The sequence below is a fragment of the Bufo gargarizans genome, chromosome 10 (assembly GCF_014858855.1).
Source record: "Bufo gargarizans isolate SCDJY-AF-19 chromosome 10, ASM1485885v1, whole genome shotgun sequence".
Classification (NCBI taxonomy): Eukaryota; Metazoa; Chordata; class Amphibia; order Anura; family Bufonidae; genus Bufo; species Bufo gargarizans.
The window spans coordinates 129604605-129631927 of record NC_058089.1 but is presented as its reverse complement, the minus strand read 5'-3'; the positions used below and the strand labels follow the sequence as shown (position 1 = coordinate 129631927).

Here is a 27323-nt window from a genome sequence, read left to right as displayed (position 1 = left end):
GATGTGACCCAGATCTGGGGGCACAGAACTGGGTCAGACTGTGGGTGGGGTGCAGTTGTTGACCCTCAGTGTGGGCCAGTTTGCTCAGGAAGTCTGCTGTGCGTGGCGTTGGCCCACGGCTTCCTGGTCGGTCACTAGCAGCGATTATAACATAAAAGATCCGGAACTGAGGAAACATCAACCACTACACCAGAATCCCACAATGACAGGGCGAGAAACGCTGCACAGAAATAGAGCCGCACACGGAAGCTGCAGAATATCGCACCTGCCCACTGCGGCCCCAGGACTCTGCAGCTTATAGAACTGTTCTCTTCATCCACAAAGCTCAAAACTACACAAAATAAAAAAAACATAAAAAAATTCAATGTTAAAAATAGTCATTCATGAAGTAAAATATTTACTCTTCCAGTGCGCCCCCTCCTACAGGTCTGAGCAGACACCGCGCACAAATCACAGCTACGAAAGGTCCCTCAATGCAGCTGAAAACCCATGAAAAAGAATTCTCACAGCTGAGGGTTCGCCACATTGTCTATCTATAGACAATCTGTGAGCCTAATGGGAATGTCATCAGAAAATGACCTATTGTTTAAATCACATTTTATGTTAAACACAAAAAAAAAAAAAAAAATATTTTTCCATGTCACTAGATCTAACAAAAATAGTGCATAATACTGCAATTCTCACAATGGTCACTAGGTCTAAAGGGGTGGACCCATCTCAGACTGGTGGCACATCTCTAGGATGCGGGTTCCACCTCTGGGACCCGCCCCGGTCTCTAGCCGGAAAGTGAAAGAAAGCAGACCGCGCATGCACTAGCGGCTATTTCCGCCAGCCCCATAGAAGGGAATGGAGTAGTGGCTGGGCTTGAGCGCTGCGCGGCTGTTTTATTGGGCACTCATTGAAATGCATAGATTGTGGCCGCTCATGCGCGGTCTGCTTTCCTTCACTTTGCGGCTCGGTTTTAGGGTACTTTCACATTAGCGGCAGCCTTCTCCGGCGGGTGGACTGCCTGCCGGATCCGTGCTGCAGCCACTGCACGCGGGCCGCCGGGAGTCCGCTCTGACCCCATTCACTAGAAGGTCTGGCCACAGCACGGCAAACTTGCCGAGAGGCGGCCAGAATAAAACTATGGGGCTGACGGAAACCACCACTAGTGGAAGCTTCACTTTTATGAGCTCCGTTCTAGAGACGGGTGCAGGTCTTAGAGGTGGGACCCGCTCTCATCAGACATTGGTGACATATGAGATGCGCCAACCCCTTTAAGACATGCTTTTGAGAGCAGCCACCATGGGCCACAGACATAATAGACAGGAGGAGACATCACTGACTTCTATGGTCAGGAAGGAGCAGATAAGCTGTGGATCCTGTCTTATCTATACAGAGGTGTTACTTGTCATTGTAATCCTGCCTGTGGTGAACAGGAAATCATGACCTAATGGTCAGTGTGAAAACTGCAGGATTATATCCATATTATTTTATTTATATAGATAGAGGCATGAGAAAAATAATAAAAAAACTCACCAAAAAAATTAACAGGTCATTTTCTGGTGACATTCCTTTACCAGCGTGTCTGCTGCCGGCACCAATACACTGCGGCGGCAAACTATCAGGACAGCGGGTTGTGCTGCTCATCTAGCAGTAAGGGCCCTTGCAGACGAGCGTTCCTCCCGCAGCGCAGCACCCAGCCTGACCTCCCATCGCTGCCGGGGGTCACACAGCATTATATTGATTTATGATGCTATGTAACCCTTAGCGTTCTGGAATGTATTGGATAACACTGACATAATGCTGCCAGTCTTATCCAATACATTCCAGAACTGTAAGGGTTACATAGCATCATAAATCAATATAATGCTGTGTGACCCCCGGCAGCGATAGGAGGTCAGGCCGGGTGCTGCGATGCGGACTCACTGCGGGAGGAACACTTGTCTGCAAGGGGCCTAAAAGTACAGTCTACACCAGTGATGGCTAACCTTGGCACTCCAGCTGTGGTAACACTACAACTCCCAAGATGCCCCCCTTGCTTGGCTGCTCTCAGAACTCTATAGAAATAAATTGAGCATGCTGGGAGTCGTAGTTTCACCACAGCTGGAGTGCCAAGGTTAGCCATCACTGGTCTACACTGACACACTGTAACAAGCCCATAAGCTGTGCAGTATGGGTTTTCAGCTAATTGCACAAGCTGTACGCAAGTGCCGGGTGATTGACGCCTGTGACCCGGCGCTCAGGATGCTTCCTCTAAGGGTCCATTCACACGTCCGCAAAACGGGTCCGCATCCGTTCCGCAAAAAAATAGAGCATGTCCTATTCTTGTCCACAATTGCGGACAAGAAATAATTTTCTATAAGAGTGCCGGCGATGTGCGGTCCGCAAAATGCACAGATGGACGTGTGAATGGACCCTTAGAAGCGGGTGACCCATAGCGCAGCGGATAACGCAGCACATTACAATCCTGTAATCAGGAATCCTGGGAAAGGGTCAATATATAACGCCACGGAAGCATCGCTGGCAGATAACGCCGGGACTAAACCTGCGCTACTAAGAAGAACAGAACCGTACTGTCGCTCTGCGGGTACAGGAGCTTCTTCAGACACAACATTTCTTCATGTAATCCATTCAGCACGAAGCCCAAGTACTCCTCCGCGTCCTCCTGCCGGCCCTGTGGACACACAATGCGCAGATGTATATAGAGCCGGTATACAACCACTGCAGTTCACGCTCGTCTGGCGGGTCAGCTGATTGCTCACAGCCAATCAGAACGCTCCAATATGAGCCTCCCACTGCAACCAACATAACTTACGGCTAAACACCCCAATACAAAATGGTCGCTGGTTTTTCAGGGCTTACACAACTAAAGCTTATTAACTGTAAGTGGTGCCTCCACTGTGTTTTAATTCTAGTTTTTAAGATTTCTGCTTGCTGTCAGTAAATTGGAACATTTCACTCTACACTCAGACCCGGAAGGTGGAGAGGAATTGTAAGGCCCCTTGCAGAAGAGTGTGAGCGGATTAGGTCCGGATGTGTTGCAGATGCGGTCAGTGAAAAATGCGCGATTCCACAAGCAAGTTCATTCAGTTTTTTGTCTGCGATCGCGTGCAGTTGTTTTTATCGCGCAGGTGCAATGCGATTTAATGCGTTTTGCACGCGCGTGATAAAAAACTGAACGTATACAAACATTTCTTAGCAACCATCCGTGAAAAAAAACGCATCGTATTAGCACTTGCTTGCGGATGCGATTTTCACACAGCCCCATTCACTTCTATGGGGCCAGCGTTGCGTGAAAAAAAATAAAACGCAGAATATAGAACATGATGCGCGAAAAACACCGCTCCTATAACACAGACCTATTGAAATGAATGGGTCCGGATTCTGTGCGGGCGCAATGTGTTCGCATAACGCATTGCACCCACACGGAATACTCGCTCGTCTGCAAGGGGCCTAAGAGTTATAAAATTACACAGAAATCAGGAGGAGGAATACACGGGGCTCAGGAGATCATCAGTGGTCAGCCCGCATATTCCTGGTCCGGGGCGTATTCTCCCTATTACACGGCAGCGACACCCGCGTCACGTCAGACGTCTAGTGCTGAACGAGGGCTTCCCTTTACCAATAATATCTGCAGATAAACACTGAAGACACTCAGCAGTATAGAAGAAAAGTGTGTGCCCCCAAAGACCACCCTGCCCCCCCAATACCCTCCCCCATATTAGGTCCTGGGCTCCAGTATGCCCCCCACCCAGACTCCCTGCCTGCATACCCCTCCCCCACATATTAGGTCCCAAGCGCCCCATCTGCTGCTTCACATATTAGAGCACAGCCAGACCATCAAAGTCAGTGCCGCCTAGGCTCCTTGTAGACCCCAAATAATAAAAGTCTCAGGCCCCCTTTTGCCCCCAACCCAGACTCCGTGTCTGAGGCTCCCCCCCCCCCCCCGCCTGCCCCCAGGCTCCCCCCCCCCCCCACACGGGAGGCCCCAGGCTTCCCACCCCTCCACACGGGAGGCCCCAGGGTCCCCCCCGCCTGCCCCTCCCCATTATGTTTTGGGCTCCATTGTCTACATCACTTTTTACCTTATCTGAAAGGGTTGATTTGGAGACAGTCAGCAACTGGTAGATGAACGTTGGTTCAAACGCTGGTCCGGGGCGAAGGTCGCGAACAACCTTGTCACCAGCCACAGCTGCAGGAAAAAACAGAATATCAGAGTCAACTATTCATTTCTTCTCCTTATGGTTTATTTGGCGACATCAGCAGTTGTGGCCGTCTGTCACACCACAGAGCGGTGGAGGTCACACTGATGGCCAGTACTGCGGCATAACCGACACCCTGAACCCCCCATTACCGCTCTTACCTGGCTTGGCCTTCGGAATAACCGGCATGTTAGAGAATTCGTTCATCAGGCGAACACTGAGGAAACAGAAAGAAAACGTCAGAGAAGACCTGCGACCATCACAGCGCTTGGTTCCATGACAAGCGTCTCAGCTGTGTGACCGGTCGGTGTAAGATCCTGAAAATGGTGAAGAACACCTTACAAAGTGGTGTAATAAAACATACCGGGTTCCCATACAGCGCAGGAGCCTCTGGTGGAGCAGAGTACACAGTGTATGACCATGGCGGCTGTGCAGTAGATGGCAGCGCTGTATACACATATTACACAGTGTATGACCATGGCGGCTGTGCAGGAGATGGCAGCGCTGTATACACATTACACAGTGTAGGACCATGGCGGCTGTGCAGGAGATGGCAGCGCTGTATACACTTATTACACAGTGTACGACCATGGCGGCTGTGCAGGAGATGGCAGCGCTGTATACACATATTACACAGTGTACGACCATGGCGGCTGTGCAGGAGATGGCAGCGCTGTATACACATATTACACAGTGTACGACCATGGCGGCTGTGCAGGAGATGGCAGCGCTGTATACACATATTACACAGTGTACGACCATGGCGGCTGTGCAGGAGATGGCAGCGCTGTATACACATATTACAGTGTAGGACCATGGCGGCTGTGCAGGAGATGGCAGCGCTGTATACACATATTACACAGTGTATGACCATGGCGGCTGTGCAGGAGATGGCAGCGCTGTATACACATATTACACAGTGTACGACCATGGCGGCTGTGCAGGAGATGGCAGCGCTGTATACACATATTACACAGTGTACACGCTGTGTGCACTTATACTTACAAGCTGTCGATCATTGGAGTGGATGTACACGGCCTCTGGAGTTTGGTGTACACTGGAATGCACTTCATTAGGTGATACAGGGGTGGACAGGCCACCAGAGCTTGTAGGGTCTGCAGGACGGGTTAAGGAATAAAAGAGCGGTGCTGACTGAGGCGGCCGGTGCTCTGTCGGCCATCAATGTCTAATACAACAATATCTGAGGCTGGAGGAAGTGAACACTGCGCACAGCTGTCCAGCTCAGGGATGTCAGGACTGACACACTGTAACAAGCCCTCTGCTGTGAGGGGTATTAGGTCAGGACTCTCCCCTGGTTTACACTGCCGCCCATCGGGCCTGCTATGAAGGATACAGCGTTGATATAGCACCAGTTTCCTTTGTTGATGAGTCCACGTGGCTGTAACGACACAGGTTTATGGATGAGCTTGACCCCGTCCAGGAGCTCTGTGAAAAGGAGGAGAGCGTCAGCAAGGTAAAGTAACAAAGGGAGGGGTGGACAACACCACATACCACCATCAGCGGCACACACACCGCCCACCGCATATCTGCCATTCATCTGGGTCCACATGCTATGCAGACTCTGCAGCAGATTTCACCCACACACTACAGGAGACATGCCGGGCTCAGACCGACCGCCATCTAGAAAATAACTGCTCCCTGTATTACAGGAGCCCAGCTAAGGTGTTAGTGGGGTGTCTGTCAGCAAGCTTGCTGACAGTTTCCAACAGAAATTACCAGAATAGTGAGTGCAGCTCTGGAGTATAATGCAGGATGTAACTCAGGATCAGTACAGGATAAGTAATGTATGTACACAGTGACTGCACCAGCAGAATAGTGAGTGCAGCTCTGGAGTATAATACAGCATGTAACTCAGGATCAGTACAGGATAAGTAATGTATGTACACAGTGACTGCACCAGCAGAATAGTGAGTGCAGCTCTGGAGTATAATACAGGATGTAACTCAGGATCAGTACAGGATAAGTAATGTATGTACACAGTGACTGCACCAGCAGAATAGTGAGTGCAGCTCTGGAGTATAATACAGGATGTAACTTAGGATCAGTACAGGATAAGTAATGTATGTACACAGTGACTGCACCGGCAGAATAGTGAGTGCAGCTCTGGAGTATAATACAGGATGTAACTCAGGATCAGTACAGGATAAGTAATGTATGTACACAGTGACTGCACCAGCAGAATAGTGAGTGCAGCTCTGGAGTATAATACAGGATTCTTTTTCTACATACAACCTGAGCAAACATAAGCCAAGTGATCAGAGAAATAAATGCAGGTTTACTAATAAAAATGCACCAATTTTTTGGCTCAACTTGAACCAAAAAATGTGAGTACATGCTACGCACTGCATTTATAAAAATGTTTTACAAATGCTAACATTTTTACGGCTCATCCAAAAAAGTGGCCCGACTTACTCAGGGCTCCAGATAGTGACCAAAATGGTCACCAATGTGACTTACAATTTACAAATAGCGACAACTTTTTAGTCATTTGCGACTAGACCCGCCGACGCAGCTCTGCAGTTGAATACAGGGCACAGGAGATTATAGTTCTCTGCCCTGCCGCCAATGTTCTTCTCAGCAGCGCAGTGGAGGAGTCTCTCCCTCCCCCTGTGCTGCCGCAGCCAATAAAGAGAGACACGGGAGGAGGGGTGCACTGCGCCACCAAGGTGCGGTACCTGAGGAGTTAACTGCAGCGGATCGCAGCTCCCTGTCATAGAGGTCAGGTGCCGACTATTTGATTCGGTCATCCGCCTCCTTTATTTGTATTAACAGGTCAGTTATCGTCATTGGTGGCGCAGTGCACGCTCCCCCCCCCCCCCCCCACACCCCAGTATAATAAACATTGGTGGCGCAGTGCGCCCCCCCAGTATAATAAACATTGGGTTAAAAAATAAAATAATTAACTTGCCTCCTCCAATTGATCACGTAGCTGCCGGTCTCCTGTTCTTTCTTCAGGACCTGTGGTGATGTCACTGAGCTCATCACATAATCCATCACTATGGTGATGGACCATGTGATGAGCACAATGACATCACCACAGGTCCTTTTCCTTACAGATGACGAAAGAAGAGAAGCAGGGCAGCGTGAACAAGTGGATTAAGGAGAGTTAAATTATTATTATTTTTTAACCCCTCCAGCGCTATTGTACTATGCATTGTGTATTAAAAATGCTATTATTTTCCCTTATAACCACTTTTTTAAGAGAAAATAATACAATCTACACCAATCCCAAACCCGAACCCGAACTTTTGTGAATAAGTTCAGGTCTGGCTACCACAGTCAGTTTTTTTTATCACGCGCGTGCAAAACACATCGCGATAAAAACAAAATGGAACGCAGTCGTACCTACCTGCGCGGGTTTGCCGCAATGCACCCGGGACGCATCCAGAGCCAAAACGTGACGCCCGTCTGAAAAAGAGGCCTAAGGCTACTTTCACACTTGCGGCAGTGTGATCCGGCGGTCAGTTCCGTCTTCTGAACTGCCCGCCGGATCCGCCGATCTGGATGTGACTGAAAGCATTTGTGAGACGCATCCGGATCAGTCTTACAAATGCATTGCAAGAACAAATCCATCTCTCTGCTCGTCATACGGACAGACGGATCCGTCTTGTATCTTTTTACCGGTCTGTGCACGGATCCGGCATTTCGGTATTTTGAATGCTGGATCCGGCACTAATACATTCCTATAGGGAAAAATGCCGGATCAGGCAAGTCTTCAGTTTTTTTTACGCTGGAGATAAAACCGTAGCATGCTGCAGTTTTCTCTTTTGCCTGATCAGTCAGAAAGACTGAACTGAATGCATGGGGATAAAACTGATCAGTTATTTTCCGGTATAGAGCCCTGTGATGGAACTCTATGCCGGAAAAGAGAAACGCTAGTGTGAAAGTACTCTAAAATATTGAGTTTAAATCCCCCCTTTCCCAATTTTACATATAAAATATAGAAACAATAAATAAACATATTACATAGCGCTGCGTTTGAAAAGTCCAAACTATTAAATTATTAAAAAATATCTCCTATGCGGTGAGCGCCGTAACAGAAATAAATAAAAATCATGCGATTCGCCATTTTTTAGCCACCTTGTCACACCAAAAAATAGGATAGGACTGTTCTATTATGGGCCGAATGTGTCATAAAATGCTAAATGCACGCAGCTTTTTTTGGCGTTTTTTCCCCCCGCGTGGTATGGAGTATCGCAATACTTTTTTTTTATGATGACGAAATTGAATAAAAATTTTGGTATCGTGACAACGCTACGCCGATCAGATTGGCGTAGCGTTGTCACGATACCAACATTTTTATTCGCTTTCGATTTGGCGACTAAAGCACTGTTACATGTCACTAAAGACACCTGCAGGCGGTGTACACGGTGTAGACAGTCCAAAGATGCGGCAGAATTTATCATCCAGCATCAGCCGCTGTGATCTGGCGCACACGGTCTCGGTTAGGTGGTATTATTTGGTAGAGTCTGCTATAATCAGGGAATCCGAGGGGGATCTGCAATATTAGGACCCATTTTGGAAGGGAATCCTGTAGCCACACTTCCCACATCTGCACCATGTTCTCTGCAGGATATAATTCCACTAAGGCCGTGTGCCGTCCAGGTAAAGGCAAAACACTCCGTGTGACGGCCACATGTCCTGGACTGGCAGCGACCCGGCTAACCTGGACTCACAGCACCATTCCAATATGCGACAATCATAGACCATTAACATGCAGGGAGTGACCCAAAGTGCAGTCATTATAGAAAAAGCCAGCAGTCACATGGACCGCCCTCCAGGACCGCACAGGAACACGTGAAAGCGGCCTTGGCACACAGGACACCGAAGACCACGGAAGAAAATGCTAATCCGGTAAATGACACTGTAGACGGAGCAGGGAGAGGAGATCAGTCAGGCTGTATCACACTGACAGCAATTGTCAGGAGGGAAGCGCTCTTTTCCAGCAATCACCGGCTCGCTAGCGGAGGAGACTGCTGCCATTACATGCAGTGATCTCCTCCACAGTATGGGGAGGAGCGATTGCTTTACCATCGCTCCTCCCCATACCAAATTATTGTTTTCCGGCACCAGATTGTGATTAGACACCACGATCTGCCGCCTGCAAAAAATCACTTTTCAAAGATTGGGATTGCCTGGCGATCGAGCGTTTGCTTGTTCATCGGGCAATCAGTGGCAGTATTACACTGCCAGATTATCGCTAACGAGCGTGACTACGAATGGCTCATTAGCGATCACCTGGTGTAATACAGGCTTTACACAGACATTGACCGCGAGAGCGCTTGAAGCCAGGGGTGTTCTGCCTTCGCCTGCAGGCTCCGAGCGCCACCTTGTGGCCAGAAAGGCTGTAGGAATACTACAGTCAAAAATAAAAGCAAACCAGGTAATGTGCAGTCAAATCCCTGCAGCGAAGGCTTTGTGCCCCTCACTGTGACCGCATGGTACCTACGGTATATAGTCAGGCTACTTTCACACTGGTGTTTTGGCTTTCCTTTTGAGAGATCCGTTCAGGGCTCAGCGGTCCAAAGCGTATCAGTTTGGCCCTAATGCATTCTGAATGGAAAAGGATCTGCTCAGAATGCCTCAGTTTGCCACCGATCCGTCTCCATTCCGCTCTGGAGGCCGCCTGCAGCGTTCTGGTGTCCGTCTGATGAAACTGAGCCAAACGGATCCGTCCTGACACACAATGTAAGGCAATGGGGACGAATCCGTTTTCTCTGACACAGTAGAAAATGGATCCGTCCTCCATTGACTTTCAATGGTGTTCACACAACGCGAGTGTGAAAGTAGCCTGAGCCGTCATGTCATACAATCCTATATGAGGGTGACTGACTGCGGGGGACACAGCGCCCTGCACTAGTGACAGTAGGGAGGGGGGTCCTCCACAAGCCCAATTCATTGTTGTTCCAAGTTTTATTGAATCTGGGTGATTTTAACCCCTTAATGACCAAACATCTTATCACTGATGCATTCCAAGAGCCACAACTTTATTTTTCAGTTTACAGGAGGCCTCGTTCATATCTTTCCACTGGGACATAAAGCTTAAGGATTAGCCTTTGTTAATGGGGGAAAAAAACAGCAATTTCACCATTGCTTTGTTGCATATTTTAAGGGGCCCTTTTGGGGCATATATTATATATCTTAAATATAACTTATCAATTATTTTGGGAGTAAAGTTTAAAACAAGCAACTATAGTTTTTTTTTTTTTACTGCATTCACCAAGCAGGATAAAGAACGTGGCCGGTGTACGGTCCGGCAGGTTAATGATGCAGAGATTCCAATTATTTGCCGTTATATTATATTTTTTTTTTTTTTTCTTTTCTATAAAAAGGCATTTTGTAATGGAGAAAGACGTAACATTTATTATAATAATGGGTCAGATTTACTAAGATTGGAGTTTAATTCACCAGTTTAAGTTCATTGGAATTGGACGCACCAAATGTATTCAGATGCGCATGTCTCTCAACCCCTTTAAGTTAAATGACATGTACATCATCCATGCAGCGGCAGTATATAGGGCGAGATCACAGGCTGATCCCGGTGCATACGCAGTGGGTACCAGCTGTGTAATACAACGGACAACCCCGGGCAATGAATCTTTATGGTGAAATTGTGGAGTCCAGATCAGATGCTATGGCAGCCTGTGGCCTTGTGAAGGCTCTCAGGCCTGCTATAGCAAGCCGCCTGTAGCAGTGCTTAAAGGGAACCTGTCACCGGGATTTTGTGTATAGAGCTGAGGACATGGGTTGCTAGATGGCCGCTAGCACATCCACAATCCCCAGTCCCCATAGCTCTGTGTGCTTTTATAGTGTAAAAAAAAAAAAAGATTTGATACATATGCAAATTACCCTGAGATGAGTCCTGTATGGGAGACGAGTCAGGGACAGGACTCATCTCAGGTTAATTTGCATATGTATCAAATACTATTGCAGGTCTATGGCATAAGTACCCCGCAATCACATTTTATAAAAAAAATAAAAATTATAAACAAAATAAATTCAAATTCAAAACCCAAATCACCATCCTTTGATGGCTTAAGGAGCTACTTGCACCCATTGTATAAAAAAAATCTGCATGAAATCCGCACCAAAACTGCCTAAACACCTGTTTGTTAAGAGCCTCACTTAAAGGGGTATTTCCATCTCAGACAACGGAGGCATATCGCCAGGATATGCCCTCATTGTCCGATAGGTGCAGCTCCCAGAGGTGGGAGCTGCACCTCTCTCTAAAACCAAGCTGGCAAAGTGGTGGCCGGCAGCGGCGGGTCCGTCCACCACCAATCGTTCCTATTGGCCTGCCGCTCGGCTATTTTCAGAATCCCCACAGAAATTACTGTGAGCACGCTGCATTTGCGCAGTCACTGCTTCCATTCACTTTTATGGGGCCCGACAGAAATAGACGAGCCAGCTAGTCTATTTTCAGCAGCCCCACAGAAATTAAAGGAGGACAGCCACGCATGCGCTGTGCGCCCTCCATCACTTTGCCGGCTGGGTTTTCAAGATGGGTGGGGGTTACAGAGGTGGGACCCGCACCTATCAGACAATGGGGGCAGACCCTAGCAATATTCCTCCATTGTCTGAGATGGAAATACCCCTTTAAGTCTATGGGGAATAGATAAGGAACGAGATCGCACAATCATGATGCAGATTTGAATCCCTTGACAACACGTGTAGCGGATGTCTCCTTAAAGATGGTGTCCGCTTCCGAGCGAAGGGAGCACCATAGCCACCAGGTGCCTGCTGTTTCTCACAGCAGACACCTGGGGCTAATGTGTGCGATCGGAGGCAATGCAGATCGCACACATATAACCCCTCAAATGCCAAGTGCTGTAATGGCTCCCCCTTAGCATTCATTGCCTGTGGCAGCCTTGGTCCCTCTGAAATAAACAATATCATCACCGCTAACATCGGTATTCATCCCAACCTCATAGATTGGAGGCATATTGCTATAATATCCAACGTCTGAGAATCTCCAGAATAGCTGCCCTCCCGCCAAAGTATTGCACAAGCATGGGCAGCATCCGTTCTCTGCCATGGGAGTTCTGAAAGTAGCCGAGCCCTGGCAGTCCCATAGGGGTGAATGTAGAGGTGGCTGCTCATACGCTGTGCACTCTCCATTCACTTCTACGTGCGTTCAGAAAATAGCTGAGTGTTTGATCTGCCATTTTCCAAACTCCCATAAACGTGAACGGAGAACACACGCGCATGTGCAGTGCGCTCATTTACTATCTGACATTGGTGGCATACCCTAGTGATATGCCACCAAAGTATGAGATTAGACAACCCCTTTAAAATGCACATGGCAGCACAATTTCTGCACTGAACAGATATGCAAAGCCTACATTAAATTTGGCACATCTCATTCCCTGTTTTACACTGAGGTTTTTCTGCATGGAAAAGGGCAAGTAATCCGCACTGTGTGCAGTTATCCATATAGCAGTGTAGGGCCAAACAAGCGTCCTCAGGGGCCACAGGATAATGACACTACTGACATCTAATAGTCTAGATAGGTACTGGTTCCTGTGTAACGGGTGAGCACCATTCATCAGCCACCAAGGCTCGGGCAGGTCGGAGCTCTAACAGTTTGGACACCGGCACCTGCAGCGCCACCTTGTGCTTAACAAGAGTATAAGGACAAAGTCAGAAGACCTACCAGAGCAGTAAAAGCGTCATAACTAGTGTTGAGTGAACTTGTATTTTAAGTTCTGCGTCCAACGTTCGGGTTATCGAAGGATCCCATTATAGATTCCGCTACAACGGACCATAATGGAATTTGGAATCCATAACGGGATTCTTCGATAAGTTCTGCGTCCAAGGTTCGGGTTATCGAAGAATCCAGTTATGGATTCCAAATTCCATTATGGTCCGTTGTAGCGGAATCTATAATGGGATCCTTCGATAACCCGAACCTTGGACGCAGAACTTAACACAAGTTCGCTTAACACTATTCAAAACCACTGCACTCTGCAGCTGAACACATCATACCTGCAATCTTTATGGCTACAGCATCCTCTGTCACAGGAACGGGGCTCTCATTTATGTCAACCTGTTTCTCAGGGGCCGGAGGGTCAGCAGGAGGGGGGTCAGGTTTAGTTTCAACATAAGCCACAAGTGGGGTTGGTGAGGGCTTGGAACTATGAAAGAGACTAGCCCAGGACTTAGCTGGTGGATTGCCGGGGGCCAATAAAGAAGCCTGGTTCACAGCCTGAGACGAGGACGTATCCTCTGGCTTTACTTGCTCGGCCTCAGGATGTAAATCCACCCCATTAGAGGCGGCAGTGTCTTCTGTGGCTTCAAGTGTCTGTCCATTGGTTACCCCAAGCTTTTCAGTAGTATCAGAGACAGCCAGTGGCTGCTCCTCAGCTGTCCTTAGTGGGCTCTCCCGCCCATTGTCTGACGATGAGCATTCCTCAGGCTGGCCAGCAGTCCTGCCATTATCTAGTGCATTAGGTACAGAAGTGCTGTCATCATCGACAGCCTCGTTCCTGAAGTCCACAGAGATCTCTGGGCTGTAACAACTCCTAGGAGAGGCTGAAGATGCCCGAACATCTTCTGAAAGCTCAGGCTCGTCTGTGCTTATACTGTCAAGTCCTGCGGAGGTGGCGTGCCCATTCACAAGGGTCTCTTCAGGAGCACCGCCACCATCAACACCTTCTAAGTAACTGTAATACCCCGGGGGCCGTTTTTTCTTCTTCTTCCTCTCTTTCTGCCGGCAAGTCCCATCATTTTCTGCGCTGCCGCTGCCATCTGGGACAATAGTTTCATGGTATTGACCGTCATCGTCGTTTAAGTTGTTTGTAAGAAGGATGTCAGGAGTTTTCTGGGTCGGGCTGCAGGCGAGGATGAACTCCGGAGCCTGTGGATTTAAGGTGCTGGAAATACTGTAGCCAGAGTTACCGAATTGGGCAGCATCTGGGTCGATCACTTCACTGACCCCAAACTCGATTCTCTGATATTCATCACCTTGACGGAAAAAAGAAATGATAAGTATACCAGCACACTACAGAAGCAAAACTGCAATATAACCGTTACCTGTGGATTATTAGGCCTCCCTATAAAGGGACTCTCCGCTTATCCTATACTGACAAAACCAGACAACCCCTTTAACCCATCCTAACCCACTTCTGTTTAAAACTAATTCTGCTGACATAAATTTTACTTAGGGGCAGGTGCAGGTAACAGCCAAACCTGGAGATAACTCCATTACCAACCATTTAACCCCTTAGTCCAGGCATGCTCAACCTGCATCCCTCCAGCTGTTTAAAACTACAACTCCAACAATGTCCTGCTGTAGGCTGATAGCTGTGGGCTGTTCGTGCATGCTAGGAGTTGTAGTTTTGCAACAGCTGGAGGGCTGCAAGTTGAGCATCCCTGCCTTAGACCAAGTAATCTTTAGCAACTGACATTTAAACGTTAGAGTATGGCGTCTTTCCCATGTCTGCGATGACATCCATGCCAAGATGGTCAGTCGTTCACCGTCAAGAACCTGTGTGGGGTCCGTGTATTCCACAGACACTGCTAGGATGAAAAAGTTAATTTCCAGGGAACCTCCTAGCAACAATCCGTGACAGCCACAGACTAAACATAGATTGCATCCATGTTGATTCTGTGGTTTTCACAGACCCATAGACTATAATGTGCATGAGATATACATAATCACAGAGCAAAACAGGGCATGCCTCCATAGATATCGCAAACTGTGTGAAACCGCTAGTGTGCAAATACATGCATTAAATTCCACGGGCACGTGTGCAGTCCATGGAGACCACACATCCGTAATTCACTGACGTGCGAAAGAGGCCTAAAGGGACGGCAACTCTGTCACCCCATCAGCGAGCCTGAAACACATGACCCTAACGAAAGCCCCATAAAGAAAAAGAAAAAAAGAAAAAAAAAAAAAAAACACAAAGCTTCACCATAAGACACAATAAAATCCATCACTTCCCATAAAAAATCTGTTCTGTGTGTAATTATTGCTGTGTCGCTCTATGCAGCGGCGCAGTATCCCCCCCTCTTCTATACACACTGGACACCAGAGACACTTACCATCATGAAGATCACATGAAGATTGGGGGCCACATAAAATGGTTTCATTAAAAGGAGGCAACTGCAGAGAGAAGAACGTTTTCAGTCTTAAAATCTCAAGTCAGAATCCATAAAGACATAAAACACAAGGCGAGATTTGTCAGAGGCTGATGGGGGGGGGGGGGTCTTCTCCGGCGGAATCAGATGGGAACCCAAATAACCCAAAACCCCCTGATTGCATCCAATGAAGACCCCAGCTTCTGCCACAGCTAACAGGAAGCCACCAGTGGGACTCAAATATCCCATTCTGGATTATCAGAAGCTCATGGGGAGAAGGAAAAAAAAGAAAAAAAAAAGTCTATAAAACTCTTCAAAAGGGCGCATGCACCCGTACATGTGCCAGCTGTGCCGTATTGCGGTTCTCAAACAGCGGGTCTGCAATATACGGGCACCAGCCATGTGAGCACAGCATCACAGATGTGGACCCATCTATATTCACTTGAATGGGTCCACAAACTGGAAGAAACGAAGCGGAAAGCACCTGTCACACAGTTCATGAGCCCTGAGGCCCCTTTCACACGGGCAAGAATTCCGCGCGGGTGCAATGGTTAGATGGGAAAATAATATTCTTAATACAGAATGCTTACTAAAATGTGCCTTGAGGGGTTAAGAAATAAAAATTAACTCACCTTATCCACTTGTTCGCGCTGCCGGCATCCTCTTCTTTCTTCCTCTTTCAGGACCTGCAAAAGGACATGATGTAATCGCAGGTCCTGAAAAAAGACTATGCCGGCTGCGCGATCACGGATTTTTTTTAACCCCTTAAAGAGGACCTTTTACCGATTATGACACTGAACTAAGAATACAGACCTGTAGAGCGGCGCCCGGGGATCTCACTGCACTTACTATTATCCCCGGGCACCGCTCCGTTCTCCCGCTATGCCCTCCGGTATCTCCGGTTACTAAGTTATAGTAGGCGGAGATTTCAGTCACTAAGTTATGGTAGGTGGAGTCTGCCCTTGTTCTGCTCTAGCGCTGGCCAATCGCAGCGCAGAGCTCACAGCCTGGGAGGTTATTTTCTCCCAGGCTGTGAGCTCTGCAATGCGATTGGCCAGCGCTAGAGCAGAACAAGGACAGACTCCGCCTACTATAACTTAGTGACCGGAGATACCGGAGGGCATAGCGAGAGAACGGAGCGGCGCCCGGGGATAATAGTAAGTGCAGTGAGATCCCCGGGCGCCGCTCTCCATGTCTATTCTCAGTTCACAATGTCATAATCGGTGAAAGGTCCTCTATAAAGGCACATTTTACTAAGAATTCTGTATTCAGAAAGCTATTATTTTCCCTTATAACCATGTTATCTAATTAAAATCTATAGAACACCTAATCCGAACTTCAGTGAAGAAGTCCAGGTTCGGGTACCACGCATTGCACCCGCGCAATAAAAACTGAACGACGCAATCGCAGTCAAAACTGACCGAAATTGCGTGCGCACTCGCGCGGATTTCCTGCAATACACACGCAACGCATCCGGAGCAAATCCGGGACGCCCGTATGAAACAGGCCTAAGAGGAAGATATAGAAGCCCAAAATAATAGGAAAGTTAAGGGGTTTTCCAGGTGTTTAATACTGATGACACATCCTCAGCACAGATGCGCGCCAAGTCCCTTAATAGGGTAAATCCATCCTTACCTGGTATAAATTCCGGACACAGTGGTGCACGCCGTGCGGTGTCCTGGCTCTGGATCCCAATAGGAACAGCAGTACAGAAATGCGCTGTGGACCTCTCTATACCGCATATGCTCAGGACAAGTCACCAGTATCAGATCAGTGGGGCCACGGCACTCACAGCTCTCTTCACAGTTTACCAAGCACAGTGCCATACATCACATAGTGGCTGTGATTGGTATTGCCATGTGACACCACTGCCCTAGGAAGAGGCTGTAGCGCTCACCGGAGCACCACTGACTCTAAACAGCTGATAGGTGGGATCTGACTCCTCAAACTCCTGCCAATCTGATATGGATGACCCATCCTGAAGACAGGTCACCAATATCAAGAACTCCGACAAGCCCTTTAAATCGGCGGAACATCCTCGTCGGTGCAGCCAGCTCCTTTCATCACGTAGTGCAGCTCCGTTATGGAAATAATTGCTGATCATTAAGGACCCATTCAGACAGCCGTATGTTTTGTTCCGCACCCATACTGCATTTTTGCAGAACGGGTGCGGGCCTATCCATTTCAACGGGGCCGCAAAAGAAGCGGACAGCACACCGTGAGCATTTTCTACGAGAGTGACAACCACGTGCAGTCTGTAAATTGCAGAACGCACACGGGCCGGGCGATTTTTGGACCGCAAAACACATACAGCCGTCTGAAAAAGCCCTAAAGGCAATGTACAGGGCTGGGCATATATGGCTTCTTTGTCCCTTAAACAGCACCACCCCCATCTACAGGTTGTGTGTGGTTCTGCAGCTCAGACCCATTTGTGTCCATGGAGCTGCAGTATCAGGCACAACCCCTGGACAGGAGTGGCGCTTTTTCTGAAAGAAACCGTCTGGATGTAACGTAAATGGGGAGGGGCAGTCATATTCCTCTTACCTCTACCGTGCAGCGAGAGCTGGTGAAGAACTGCCGGAACTCGTCATCCGTGAACTCCCCAAAAACGTACTGAAATAAAACGGAGAACAGAAGTGAGACCATGAATAAAAATCAGCACCTACGGCTTCGTTCACACCTCAGAGTTTATCAAAAACACATGCAGCTAAATGGCCCCCAGGTGTACCCCCTTATACTCTAGGGCAGGGATGGCCAACCTGCGGCTCTCCAGCCGTTATAAAACTACAACTCCCACCATGCCCTGCTGTAGGGAGAGTGGGCATGCTGGGAGTTGTAGTTTTGCAACAGCTGGAGAGCCTTGGGTGGGCCATCCCTGCTCACTGGTGATCGGCTCAGCATTCAGGTCTCCTATACCGAGCATCGCGCCTACTCACTGATCCACTAATGCCACTGGTGACCTCTACACCCCGACCCCAGAGGTCACAGGTCAACTGTAATGCAAATACCTAAACTTCTAATAGGCATGACATTGTGCTCCCCAGTTTCATAACTGCCGCTTGCTGTCAATGAATGGTAGGAATCCTTACAGAGCTGGCAGTTTGTTACAATGCATCAGTGTAGGTTTCAGCCTGGGATCTGCTGCTGTTTTGATCCCAGAGAGGACTGTCTACATCAGGCATGCTCAACCTGCAGCCCTCCAGCTGTTGCAAAACGACAACAGCTTATAGCAGGGCATTGTGGGAGTTGTAGTTTTACAACAGCTAGAGGGCCGAAGTTTGAGCATGCCTGGTCTACAGGTATAGGCTGCAACAAGCCGGGCTGCTATGGGAGCAGGACTAGGTCAGGCTGTGCCCCCATCACCCCACACACCCTAGCTTAAAGGGGTTGTCCGCTTTTTTAATATTGATGACCTATCGGATAGAGTTAGGGTCATCAATATTAGGCCTCCTGCACACGAACGTGTGCGCCCCGTGGTCGTGCTGCAGCCCGCAAAACGCGGGCCGCAATACACGAACACCATCGGTGGGGCAGCCGCAGCAGATCGCGGACCCATTTACTTTAATGGGTCCGCGATACGGCCGTTCCGCAAAAAGATAGGACATGTGCTTGCGTTCCGCAAAAAGATACGGGACAAAACCCCACGGAAGCACTCCCGTAGGGTTCCGCTCCGTATCTCCGGATTTGCGGACCCATTGAAGTGAATGGGTCCGCATTCGTGATGCGGAATGCACATGGAACGGTGCCCATGTATTACGGATCCGCAAATGCGGTCCGCAAAACGGCCACATAGCGCACACGTTCGTGTGCATTAGGCCTTAAAAGCAGACAATCCCTTTAACGGGGGCAGATGGACAAATTGCCGCGGCCTCCGTCACAGCCCCCCTTCCCAATATCTGAATGCTGGCAGTGAATAGTTCTATACAAACCAAGGCTAAATGATTTGAGACGCAAAGGATTCTCTACGCTGTAATGTTGTAACAAACCCTCAGCTGTGAAGTATTAGGCTACTGTGGGTTTTAAGGATCTGAAATAATGTTCCTAATGCCCTAAAAGCAAGCAGAGATCTTGCCAACAGATTGAAGCAATGTACCAGAACCTTCCACTATACGAGACTAGGCATTGTCCCCGTCCCCTCCCCCACTGGGTATTTGTAAGGTTTGTATCTGTCCCGGTGTTGTCAGCGGTGTACCTATAGATCAAAGTTCTGCAGACCCCCCCCCCCGTTCATGGCTCCAAACCAGCGCGGCTTTTGTGTGGAGGCGACTTTGTCCTGCACAATGTGACCTAATCCTGAGCTGTAACGGGCGGCAAACATCCAGAGAAAAGTGCAGCGGCAGCACGGGCGGCTTTGTCCCATTACTGCTATTTCAGCAATAGACGCACTCATGTACAAACCCGCGTAATCCGCCGGCCCAGCGCCAGCAAATCCTATTACAACAGGCAGACCTTTCTGGGATCTGTTACACCGAGCAAAGGTCCGAGGCCCGGTCCTGCGCGGACGCACAGATCACACGCCCCTCCCCCGCAGGCGACGGAACGTAATCTCAGAGCAAAGCTTCACCACACGGAGGAGATTTCAATGGGAACTTCTGCTGCTTTCTTCTAGACATAGTGTTCACCATGGTCAAGATCTCTGATGGTGGTCAGTGAACAGAAACACTTGTGTTTGTTACAATGTATCAGGGCAGGTAAATCGTATCCGTCTGCAGTCCAGAGAATTATCTAGACTGGATGCAACTGCAACAATCCACCAGCTGTGACAAGTTAAAAAGTCTGTACAGGTTTTCAGACCTGCAGGATTACTAACTATTCACACACCACACCTGCAATCTGCAGAGCTGAGAACCGCCATAGTTCTCCGTTATCAGCCCGCGAGGGCACGCCGCCAGCGCTGAGAACGTCCAGAAACATTACATACATGTGACCGACTGAAGATTCTGATCCATTCACTGTCGATCATCGGGAACGGACACAATCCTGTGGACTATAGAGCGTCTGATCACCCGCACAGGCGCCACGGAGGGAGGTAGAGGGTTAAGTGATGGGTAAGTACAGTGCCAGCGGGGGGGCAGCATATCTGCTGGAGGCGCTGGCACACACACCTCAGGAAGAGCACATAGAGATTATGGGTGTGTCCTGGCATGAGGAGCACCCGCCAATCATCTGTATGGGGTGCAGGGCGACACCTGAGTCTGTCCTCAGGACATGCGCGGTACGACGCCCCGTCCAACAGCGCTGCCAGCCTGTGTAACTGGTCAAATATCATTAGGAGAGGGCTCTGCGACTGCGCCCGTGACCTACAGACACCGGATTAAAGGAACATTACTACATGGAGGGAACACGGAGGAGTGAGCCCCCCAAAAAAAACACTTTACGTAACCTTCCGGTGTGGGCTCCATTACTCGCACTTGATCTCGTATGAGGCGCTAATGCCCGCCCAAGAAAAACTTAAAAACACTAAAGGACCCTTTTACCCGAGAAGGTAATTGATTCGATCGGGTGACGGACCCTTTAGATGTGCATCGTGTACGATTGGTTGTCGATAGGGATCGACCGATTATCGGATTTACCGATATTATCGGCCGATATTCAGGATTTTGAACGTTAGCGGTATCGGCATTTATTTTGCCGATATTCCGATAGTGTATGGGAACACAGATCGCGCTGCTGACAGCGCTCTCCGTGTTCCCTCAGCAGCAGCACAGGGGAGAAGGAGCAGTGTCTCCTCCCCCTGTGCTGCTGCTGCCGCTCCAGCCAATGGGAGGACAGGGGACAAGAGGAGGGGAGGAGCTATGGCCACTGCGCCACCAATGAAGCTTAATCTCACATTAATTCATATACAGGAGGCGGGAGCTGCAGAATCACATAGCCGGCTCCCGGCCTCTATGAGCTGTAGCTGCGATCTGCGGTAGTTAACTCCTCAGGTGCCGCGGATCGCAGCTACTGCTCATAGAGGTCGGGAGCCGGCTATGTGATCCTGCAGCCAGCTCCCGCCTCCTGTATATGAATAAATTAGAGATTAAGCTTCATTGGTGGCGCAGTGCGCCCCCCCAAGCCCCCCAGTATCAGACATTGGTGGCGCAGTGCGCCCCCCCTCCCAGTCGCAGTGCGCCCCCCACAGGATTCCCTCTCCCCTGCTCCTCCGATCGGAGCCCCAGCAGTGTAATGCTGGGGCTCCGATCGGTTACCATGGCAGCCAGGACGCTATTGAAGCCCTGGCTGTCATGATAAGCTCCATGCTGCTGTGTGCACAAAGCACACAGCAGCAGGGACAGTGTGAGCTCCTATTCACCCTGATAGATCTCTATCAGGGTGAATAGGACAGGGGTTCTAGTCCCTAAGGGGGCTAAAAGTTAGTTTAAAAAAAAAAAGTAATAAAAATAAAAACGCCAAAATATTAAATATAAATGAAAAAGAAAGATTTACAAAAAAAAAAAAATACACATTAACAATAAACATTAATTTTCAGCAGATGTGGGAATTTTAATTTTTTTTTCAAAAATGAAAATTCCCAGAATATCGGTATAAATTATCGGCTATCGGCCTGAAAGTTCACAAATTATCGGTATCGGCCCTAAAAAATCAATATATCGGTCGATCCCTAGTTGTCGAGCACTGGAAACGACGTCCACACTGGTGGAACTCCGAGTGTCGCTCAATGCTGCTTTTACACTTCTCGATAACTGATCGCTGCAGTTTGATTTTTTTTATTTATGATTATCTACTCATGTAAAGGGCCGCAAAGTTTTTGTTTTTTTTATCTCACGTCGCCCACTTAACGGGTGAGCGCCAGAATCCCGGGCCAATTATGTTGCAGGCATTTCCGAGATGAGTACATAGGGAATGTGATCCTACCCCAGCTTCAGCCAACAAGGTACAGGGGTTGCGCCTGCGCAGTCAGGCGGCCTCGGGTGCTCCGAGCTGTCTGACGGGACACAGACACAAACTGCGGGGTGAAACCGGGCTAGGGTCACATACCCAACGTACAGCACGCGATCCCGGGGGCGCAGTGATCGTGTGGTAATGTAAAAAAAATCATAATGCAATACTTTGGGCGAGATAACCCCTTTAAGGAGTACACGGCATCCCGCTCTCCCGCATGGTTCGGGTTCTGTACGTCTGTTGTGCGGCCACACAAGATAATGAATGAGGTGACAGGGGACATGCTCGCCCCCCAAGTGACTGGTGGGGATCCCAGCGATCCTGTGGATAGGAGATTATAGGAAAAATGTCTTCAGGGTCACCTGTAAACCTCAATCCTGCTCATTGCCCACAAGTGACCCAAGAGATGATGCCGACACGAACTGGCCTGCCAGCGGTGTAAGGGTTAACCCAACCCTAACAATAATGGGCAGTCCTTGGCAGGGGATACATTCTTGCAGGAGGTACTTAATCCGGGGCGCACATAGTCCTGCATGAATCACTGTGACTTGCAGTTCTAATGAATGGTAATGCCGAGTGGCACGCTGGAAGTGTAGAGCGGGCGTGTAGACTTTTACACAGCAGAGGAGACCAGGCAGCAAGTGATCCGGCCCCAGACGGACGGGACTATAAGCCCCTTTACATGAGGAGACATGGATCTGGTGGCCGCTCTTGTGAGGATGACCCTCACCTACGACACGAGGAGCATTTACTGACTGCGCTGCCAATCATTGCCGACGCTTGACATAAGAGCTAGGGAACAACCGATTATTGGATTTAGCGATGTTATCGGGCGATATTCATGATTTTCAAACCTTCTAACCTTGCCGATAATGCGTCCAGCGCTGCTCGCTTATGCGAAAACATGGCGCTTGGCGCGCGCTGCCATGTTCCGTGGCTAGAGTCAACAGAGAAGGAGGGAGGGACGGACGGAAGGAGGGAATCCCTCCCTCCTATGACGCAGTCGCCGCAGAGCCCAATAAAATGAGCGGGCTCTGAAGCTGCCCGCACCCCTGCCACCAATGAATGGCTGGCTAATATTAAAGCAGGAGGAGGGACAGGGGAGGGTTTAGCGCTGCGCTGTCTCAGCTAGTGCGCGCGGCGGCCTCCTCCCCAGAGTCAAGCAGCCAGCATAGCAGGTGCCTGGCCACTGTGCCACCAATGATAATTAACCTTTAATACAAATACAGGAGGTGGGTGCCCAGCTGTACCCACCTCCTGTATCGGTATTAAAGGTCAATTATCATTGACCTACGATCGGTTACCATGACAGCCAGGAAGCTGCTGAAGCCTTCCATGGTAACCTCCCTGCTGCTGTGTGGGACTATGCACAGGGCAGCAGTGAGAGTGCGAGATCCTAGTCCCCCCTAAGGGCACTTTCACACTCGCGTTTTTCTTTTCCGGCACCGAGTTCCGTCACAGGGGCTCTATACCGGAAAAGAACTGATCAGGCATATCCCCATGCATTCTGAATGGAGAGTAATCCGTTCAGGATGCATCAGGCAAAAGATAAAACCGTAGCATGCTACGGCGGAAAAAACTGAAGACTTGCCTGAATGCCGGACCCGTCCTTCCGGTCTGCGCATGCGCAGACTGAAAAAAAAAAAGCTGGAAAAATAAATGCCGGATCCGTTTTGCCGGATGACACCGGAAAGACTGATCCGGCATTTTTTCGACTGATCGGGATCCTGATCAGTCTTACTAAAGCCATCAGTTGGCATACGTTTTGCCTGACCGGCAGGCAGTTCCAGCGACGGAACTGCTTGCCGGATCTCTCTGCCGCAAGTGTGAAAGTAGCCCAATAGAGCTCCATCAGGGTGAATAGGGAATACCGGTATAAGTTATCGGCCTGAAAGTTCACAGGATATCAGCTCTAAAAAAATTAATAAAAAAAATAAAAAAGCAGTATCGGTCGGTCCCTAATAAGAGCCTTGGGGTACGGCTGCACAATGCACTGCAAAGGGGGAACTCCGCAGCATAAAGTGACCTGTGAGGGTGTAAAATGTGCACCGCGGGTCAATACACGCTGCAGTAACCTGTGGATGCAAATCCCTGATCACCCTCTAACCCTTAGGGCCAAGGATTGGGACAAATGCTTGTTCCAAATAAAGGTGCTGCCAGTCACCTGATGGAGCTTCAGGGGATCCCATGTTTCATCTGGCCCCTAGGGTCCTCATATGTAAATAGCATATTGCTCCGTGCAGACATGGACTTGCTGCTGACAACCAATGAACCTGTATGGGAAGGAACATGTAAAGGGCCCCGGGGGCCACATGGCAACGATCTCCCCCTCAACCCCATGTCAAAGATATCACATAAGTTAGTGAAAGTCAATGGGGTTGCGTTGCGGTAACATTCGCCGTCACACGGTGACATATACAGACGTGTGTAGTGTCGGGGCCAGAAGGGCTCGTAACTGCAACGTGGGCGTCTACGGGAAATATCACACACAGGACACGCGCACGTTCAACCACGAGGTGCGTTTTTGAGGTCAATGCCGTTTTTTCGAATTGCAGGAGCCACAGTCCCTTCCAGTGTTGGGGTTCGGTAACAGCTTTTTTTTTTTTATCAACTCTTCCCCCCTCATAAAACTCTTCAGAGAAAGTGACATCACTTGAGGCACAGACTTCTCTCCATTAAAAATAGGCTTAGTAAGCAAAACACCATGCGGGCAATACGGTACAGACGCGGCTGGCCCCCATCGGCAGATAGTCGGCCAGACGCTCCCACCACCGGAACGTCTCCTGTTCTCGTGAGCAATTATAACACAGGCCAATCAGCAATTGTGCGGTGTGACTGCAGCGATGCAGATATTAGGGTCCTGGCCCTTTAAGCGGCACTTTCCTGTGCTGCACACACTCCTCGCTGCTCTACCACTGCCGCCGGTCCGTTTAGGAGCCATCAAGTACAAGATCACGAGCTGCACCCCAAGATCGTCACATCACAGACCCCAGGATAGTCCACAGTCGTGAGAGGCCGTGATGCTGAATCGCAGGTTACCACAGTGTGGGGCAGTGCCCCGGAGCGCCACCCCAGAGGCACTGCACTGTGTCGCATACTGACCCCCTCCCGTCGCCCCTCTGGCAGTGCCCACCTCACCCCCTCCCGTCGCCCCTCTGGCAGTGCCCACCTCACCCCCTCCCGCAGTGCCCACCTCACCCCCTCCCGCAGTGCCCACCTCACCCCCTCCAGTCACCCTTCTGGCAGTGCCCACCTCACCCCCTCCAGTCAGCCTTCTGGCAGTGCCCACCTCACCCCCTCCAGTCAGCCTTCTGGCAGTGCCCACCTCACCCCCTCCAGTCACCCTTCTGGCAGTGCCCACCTCACCCCCTCCAGTCACCCTTCTGGCAGTGCCCACCTCACCCCCTCCAGTCACCCTTCTGGCAGTGCCCACCTCACCCCCTCCAGTCACCCTTCTGGCAGTGCCCACCTCACCCCCTCCAGTCACCCTTCTGGCAGTGCCCACCTCACCCCCTCCAGTCACCCCTCTGGCAGTGCCCACCTCACCCCCTCCAGTCACCCCTCTGGCAGTGCCCACCTCACCCCCTCCAGCAGTGCCCACCTCACCCCCTCCAGTCACCCCTCTGGCAGTGCCCACCTCACCCCCTCCAGCAGTGTCCACCTCACCCCCTCCAGCAGTGTCCACCTCACCCCCTCCAGCAGTGTCCACCTCACCCCCTCCAGCAGTGTCCACCTCACCCCCTCCAGTCACCCCTCTGGCAGTGCCCACCTCACCCCCTCCAGTCACCCTTCTGGCAGTGCCCACCTCACCCCCTCCAGTCACCCCTCTGGCAGTGCCCACCCCCTCCAGCAGTGCCCACCTCACCCCCTCCAGTCACCCCTCTGGCAGTGCCCACCTCACCCCCTCCAGCAGTGCCCACCTCACCCCCTCCAGTCACCCCTCTGGCAGTGCCCACCTCACCCCCTCCAGCAATGCCCACCTCACCCCCTCCAGTCACCCCTCTGGCAGTGCCCACCTCACCCCCTCCAGCAATGCCCACCTCACCCCCTCCAGTCACCCCTCTGGCAGTGCCCACCTCACCCCCTCCAGCAGTGCCCACCTCACCCCCTCCAGTCGCCCCTCTGGCAGTGCCCACCTCACCCCCTCCAGTCGCCCCTCTGGCAGTGCCCACCTCACCCCCTCCAGTCGCCCCTCTGGCAGTGCCCACCTCACCCCCTCCAGTCGCCCCTCTGGCAGTGCCCACCTCACCCCCTCCAGTCACCCCTCTGGCAGTGCCCACCTCACCCCCTCCAGCAGTGCCCATCTCACCCCATCCTACCCCTCTCCTGGAGCGGAGGTGCCCATGAGAGGTAAATGACAGGATCTGGCCCGGTCCCACAGCCCGGCCTCCATTTCCAGGCCCCACGTGTGATCGGAGCCCCGGGCCCCGATGAGGCTGCAGAAATGAGGCCGGGCCTAGCACCGCCGCCCCCCGGCTCCTCGAACGGAGCAGTGACGGAAGCCCCGGTGGCTCACAGGCTGCTGTGTTGTCGCCGGCTGCCCGCCACCTACCTGCGCGCCCGGGGAGGCCATGCTGGACACTTTCAATGAGTGAGGCCGCTCATGCCGCTTCCCCCGCCGCCGCCATCTTCTCCCAGCGCGCCTACCCAGTTCCGCAGAAGAGCGCATGTCCAGCCACGCCGTCCTCCCCCCTCACACCTCACAAGGGGCGGGGCCTAGCGCGCAACCCAAGAAGGGGCGGAGTCCACCACGTGACCCTCGAGCGGGAAGGGAGGTAGATGCAGAACACCTAGAGACAGCATGAGAGGAAAACCTGAGAGAAGTGAGAGGAAAACCTGAGAGCAAAGATACAGCATGAGAGGAAAACCTGAGAGGAAAGAGACAGCATGAGAGGGAAACCTGAGAGGAAAGAGACAGCATGAGAGGAAAACCTGAGAGAAGTGAGAGGAAAACCTGAGAGCAAAGAGACAGCATGAGAGGAAAACCTGAGAGGAAAGAGACAGCATGAGAGGAAAACCTGAGAGGAAAGAGACAGCATGAGAGGAAAACCTGAGAGCAAAGAGACAGCATGAGAGGAAAACCTGAGAGGAAAGAGACAGCATGAGAGGAAAACCTGAGAGCAAAGAGACAGCATTAGAGGAAAACCT

General features: G+C 50.4%; 1 protein-coding gene across 4 annotated transcripts in view; it reads right to left on the bottom strand.

The window, feature by feature from the left end:
• The window catches only part of USP10 (ubiquitin specific peptidase 10), a 47686-nt gene extending 20807 nt beyond the window's left edge, over positions 1-26879 (bottom strand). The window contains exons 1-11 of one of the 4 annotated variants that reach the window (XM_044269491.1): positions 26728-26879; positions 17835-17903; positions 15923-15976; positions 15255-15315; positions 13194-14171; positions 5542-5633; positions 5193-5302; positions 4349-4404; positions 4071-4177; positions 2560-2659; positions 266-331 (exon numbers count right to left, since the gene is read on the bottom strand). In XM_044269491.1, coding sequence (XP_044125426.1) covers positions 266-331; positions 2560-2659; positions 4071-4177; positions 4349-4404; positions 5193-5302; positions 5542-5633; positions 13194-14171; positions 15255-15315; positions 15923-15976; positions 17835-17903; positions 26728-26844 — 1810 coding nt within the window. In that variant the 5' untranslated portion in view covers positions 26845-26879. The remainder of the gene's footprint in view (positions 1-265; positions 332-2559; positions 2660-4070; positions 4178-4348; positions 4405-5192; positions 5303-5541; positions 5634-13193; positions 14172-15254; positions 15316-15922; positions 15977-17834; positions 17904-26727) is intronic. The other 3 variants (XM_044269493.1, XM_044269492.1, XM_044269494.1) reach the window with 3 other exon arrangements.
• Between the last annotated feature and the right edge of the window lie 444 nt (positions 26880-27323).